Below are 4,639 nucleotides of genomic sequence, written 5' to 3' on the forward strand. Positions count from 1 at the left end.
CCCCCCCCCCCCCCCCCCCCCCCGAAATAAAAAAAAAAAAATCTAAAATCCTATACACCCAATTCTGGAATTTTAAAGTAATTAAAGATATATGCCATCCAAAGCATTCCACCCTGAAAAAAATAACAGTTCAAAGAAATCATTAAAAGCCCCAAATTACCATGAAGTTCATACCCATGTATCAACTATGAATGCACTAAATTGTCTGACCACAACTGTAAAGACTGTAAACTGTACAGCGTCAGAAGGTAATTACTAAAGATTCAGAAGACTTAAAAACCTGAACTGGGAAAACAAGGATGTCAATGAAAAATTGTATTTAGTAGTCAGTATAATCTTTTAATGATATAAGTTTGAATATGGTAGAATACTGCATGTAATCATTTGTGTTTAGAAGTATATATTTGGTGGCATATTGAAAGAATGTCTCATCCTAGGAGGTCTGTAACATTCCAGGGTGTTCTGGCGTTCACCCCCACATCCTAGGAGTATGGGAGAAGTCGTACCTTGTCTTATTGTTTTACGGTAGGATTAACGTAGTTATATCTGCCTTGGTCTAAGTGCTTTTTGGTTTGATGAACTGCTGGACTTCGAGACCAGCAGGTGTATGGAAGTCATTTATGGGGTCACACTCTGACCCCACACTCTGACCCCACACACACACACACACATATGTACACCTCCACATTTCAATGTATGGAACAAACGCTCACTGAAGTGTATAAATAAAAGACCAGGGCAGTCCTCAGGGCTTAGGCTCTGAGACTCACTCTTGAGTGTGAGTTCTGGAGGCTGCCCTTAATCTGTGTGTTTCTCTTCTCTGATTCTCTACTGAAGAAGTGTTTTAGAATATATCTCTTAACAAAGGACTGAATCATTTCCTTGCTGTTGGCCAATTGTTCATTGTTTGCTTTCTGCAAGCTGATGGGATGAAGTTTTACAATATAACTTGCCTCCATTGAGACTCATAAACATCCCCTGGATAGTCTGAAAAACGTCAGGATGTTTAACAAATAAAGAATTGTGCAACCTCTCACCCATAAACAATGAATACTTTAATCTGGGATATCTGTTGGGGGATGGTCCCGAAGTACAATTTCACATGTGAAATCGCATCCCTCTGACTATAATGTCATGCCAGGGCAAGCCTGCTGGCTTGTCATAAGCGCCTTCTGTTTGAAAAGTTGGTATCTGCAAAGCCTTCACACATATATCTGGCTGAATATTAACAGGTTTGTGCTAGTTTTATTTATGTTTATAGAGGGAAACTGTTATGATCTATGTTTATTTATGCATATATGCAACACAAATTATATGAAGACAGGAAAGACAAATACAAGGTCTTTGGTTTGGCACAGATATCCATATTCCAGATAACTTGTTAGTACCATTTACTGGCACGAAGCTATAAAAAGGCTTCAAGAGTTTTAAGAAAACTCAAGAGTTTTGAGAAATCAGTTCTCTTGCGATGTACTTATCTTAGGACAGAGTCCGGGTATTTCCTTGCCAAAAGCCTGCTGCTGCAGCATGTACAATAACAGCAATGATTCTTATTCTGTGCTCTCATTTCTTTTTTTCAGTTGTAGTTATTGAGAAAAAAAAAGAGTTCATTGGAAAGAGGGAGCAAAGAGAGAAAGGGGGTCTGCAGAGCAGACTTCATCACAATCTTTCAAAGGAGAGGGCTGAGCTGATAGTCTACTCACTAATCATATTCTTCAGATATATATCGTATCTCTGAGATAGTTTAGTTTACAGTTGCAGAAGAAATGTCTACCATCGTTGTAGCACTCCTGGTTTTCCTGACTATCCATGGAGGTAAGTATAGCTGAACAACTGATGAAAATACAAAACATTTATCGCTCAGAAATGTGCGTTTGACACCTAATGGCAGCAACAGAATTTTCATTTTTGTCACGTGCATGTGAATTTTAACCTGCAATAGATGCTTGCCTTACCTTGTTTGTCTCCAGACACTAAAATCATTCTCTAACTTATCTAAAAGCCTCAGGTATCAGTCCTAGATGCCAATGCCTCTTTAAGGAGAAAAGGCCAATTGGACATTTCATAAGCACAGTGGAGATTTACCCTGCAAACTCCTACTGCAAAAGCACTGAGATTATGTAAGTATTTCTATTGATTTGCCCTCATAAAACATTTGAACCATATGCATATGTCTGCTGTCTCATATCTGTCTTTGATCCTGCAGTGCTACTCTCAAGAAGGAGGGGCAAAAGATTTGTCTGGACCCCAATGCTCCATGGGTCAAACAAGTGCTTAAAAGTAAAAAGATTACGTGAGTGTAACTTTACTGTATCTTGGTGACTGTTAGTAGATACCAGTGCATATAAAACCTTATTTAAACAAGAAGCATATTACTTTTTTCAGAATCCAGATAAGCAGGGAGAGCAAGATGTCTGCAATGACTGAGAAACATATTTTAACACAACCCCACCTTAATTTTTTACATTAGGGTGAACTGGAAACCTTGTGTGGCTATTGTGTTTGCATGCTTAGTCATGGATCAGGAAAATGTTAGATTTCTTACAAAAGGAATTAAAAGCACCCACTTCCCCTTAACATATACAATTACAGGAAGATATTTACGATACCAGGAAGACAGTTAATCGTTAATGATTAACTTGTCACTAGGAGTGTCACCTCCAGTTTTCGCTTTTGTTAACAGGAAGTGACTCCTACATTTTTGTTGGTTCTAATGAAAGAATAAAATTGGTCATTTTATTGCATTCAAATTAATTTTAAAAAATTGATTTTTTTTTTTGTCATTTTTTTCTGTGAGCCAAGTGAAATAGTATTCCCCTTAAAACATGAACATTTTCTTTTCTGTAGGCAGACACCTTGAAGAATATACCTTCCCTGATTTGGCTACGATGGACAGAGGATAGACACATGGAAAATAGAAGCACAGACTGCAGTTATAGAACATAAGCTGGGTTTTGTTTGAAGGTGTAGAAGCAGGATTGTTTATACCCGTTTTCACTTTACAGCACTTAACTGTGTTCTCATATTATTGATGTGAACAATCTGTGTTTGTATTTCCTTAAAAATATATCCTTATATACATTACATGTTCATTTAATACATTGTGGGGATAAACCTTATTAACTAACGGTAAGGAGGGACTAGATAGTGGGCAATGAGGACAGAGCACAATAGCAAGTCATGAAATGGGTTTAAAACTTTATTAGAAGAGTTGGCATTTAATGGTTTGTATATCACATATGACTGTGTCACTTTTCCATGTGCTGTGCTACATACCATACATTTTGTCAAGGACATTTTTGCTGCCTTTGAAATGTCAGGGAAAAGATGTGGAAAAATAAATCTATTCATCCATTTTCTTAACTGGTTATCCAATGCAGAGTCATGGTGGGGCTGGAATCCTGCCCAAAATGTCATAGGGTGAGAGGTTGACAGGTACAGTCTATTCAGGTATATCGTTCATTGCAGGGTAAAGCAAAAAGGAGAATTTCTTGGATTGTGTCATGTAGACTATGGCACACAGTGAGATTATATTTTCAATGGAAGGAGATTTCCACCTCTTGGACAAAGATGCATACCATTAGGATTGTCTCATTTACTGAATACCTCTATAGCAGCTGAAAGCCATTATGTTCTTTCAAAATTAAACAGTTTTTACTGTGCCCTTTTCAAGAAAAAGCCTTAGCTGGTGTATAACCATAGTCATTTATGCTTCTTCTGAGCTGACTGCAGAACAACTAGTATTTTAGTTTTAAACACAGTAACAAAGTTAACAATAAAAAAAAATGTACTATGTGCTTGTTTTGTATCATCACTGCTGCTTTGAATAAAGGCTTATGAATAAAGGAAATACAGTCACCTCTTTTTGGGACTGTGATTTCAAAAGCAACAGCAGATATTTGATCTTAGCCTGTGAAAGTTGTGTTGACATACAGAATGTCACAATATTAACCACTTCCCAGTTACACAGCTGCTTTTTATTCCCCCTTTGACTTGCCCTACCTCTCTACTCCCTTCAGATCTGTTCTCTGTGGTTCTGTAACTCCTGTTTTCCTACTTTTCCCACTGACTTACATGCAAATGTTAACACACTGGGATGTCATGTTGATTTACTGCCAAAGTAAATAATGTTGCAATCTTGTTCTCAGTCTCCCAGTGCTTTTCTCAGCCATTATGTTGAATTATGCTTAGAAAGTAAAAAAAAGAAAAGAAAAGAAAAGAAAAAAAAAGAAATGTAGATCAGTACTCATCAAAATGTGACTGTTGCTTTCATTAAATTTTCAAATAACATATATACAGTATAACATCAAGAATCAACTGTAATCAAAGGTAAGCATTGCATTAATAGAATAGTTTCAGAAAAAAAGTGATAGGAATTGTGGGAGATTTCCATTTGCACACTATTACAAGTCCTGAACTGTAAACTCTTTAAATGGTAAATGGCCTGTATTTATATAGCGCTTTACTAGTCCCTAAGGACCCCAAAGCGCTTTACATATCCAGTCATCCACCCATTCACACACACATTCATACACTGGTGATGGCAAGCTACATTGTAGCCACAGCCACCCTGGGGCGCACTGACAGAGGCGAGGCTGCCGGACACTGGCGCCACCAGGCCCTCTGACCACCACCAGTA

The 4,639-nt window shown here is 37.6% G+C and overlaps 1 protein-coding gene across 2 annotated transcripts; it reads left to right on the plus strand.

The window, feature by feature from the left end:
- The first annotated feature begins 786 nt into the window (after window positions 1–786).
- On the plus strand, window positions 787–3,858 carry LOC146516844 (C-X-C motif chemokine 10-like). Of its 2 annotated transcripts, XM_085163662.1 has the most exons (4): window positions 810–1,815; window positions 2,003–2,120; window positions 2,207–2,293; window positions 2,848–3,858. In XM_085163662.1, the coding sequence occupies exons 1-4, from the start codon at window positions 1,767–1,769 to the stop codon at window positions 2,858–2,860; spliced, it is 267 nt and encodes an 88-aa protein (XP_085019788.1). In that variant the 5' UTR covers window positions 810–1,766; the 3' UTR covers window positions 2,861–3,858. The 2 variants fall into 2 exon arrangements, with proteins under 2 accessions (XP_085019789.1, XP_085019788.1); XM_085163663.1 differs by lacking the exon at window positions 2,848–3,858 and having other exon boundaries at window positions 787–1,815; window positions 2,207–2,297.
- The last annotated feature ends 781 nt before the right edge of the window (window positions 3,859–4,639 follow it).

The sequence above is a fragment of the Neolamprologus multifasciatus genome, chromosome 6 (assembly GCF_963576455.1).
Source record: "Neolamprologus multifasciatus chromosome 6, fNeoMul1.2, whole genome shotgun sequence".
NCBI classification, from domain to species: Eukaryota; Metazoa; Chordata; class Actinopteri; order Cichliformes; family Cichlidae; genus Neolamprologus; species Neolamprologus multifasciatus.

Bases quoted from the DNA above. Each gene is read 5' to 3' on its own strand.
- LOC146516844 (XM_085163662.1), top strand. From the start codon at position 1,767: ATGTCTACCATCGTTGTAGCACTCCTGGTTTTCCTGACTATCCATGGA. The intron at 1,816-2,002 runs GTAAGTATAGCT...CTTATCTAAAAG, and splicing joins TTTCCTGACTATCCATGGAG to CCTCAGGTATCAGTCCTAGA. The intron at 2,121-2,206 runs GTAAGTATTTCT...TTGATCCTGCAG, and splicing joins TGCAAAAGCACTGAGATTAT to TGCTACTCTCAAGAAGGAGG.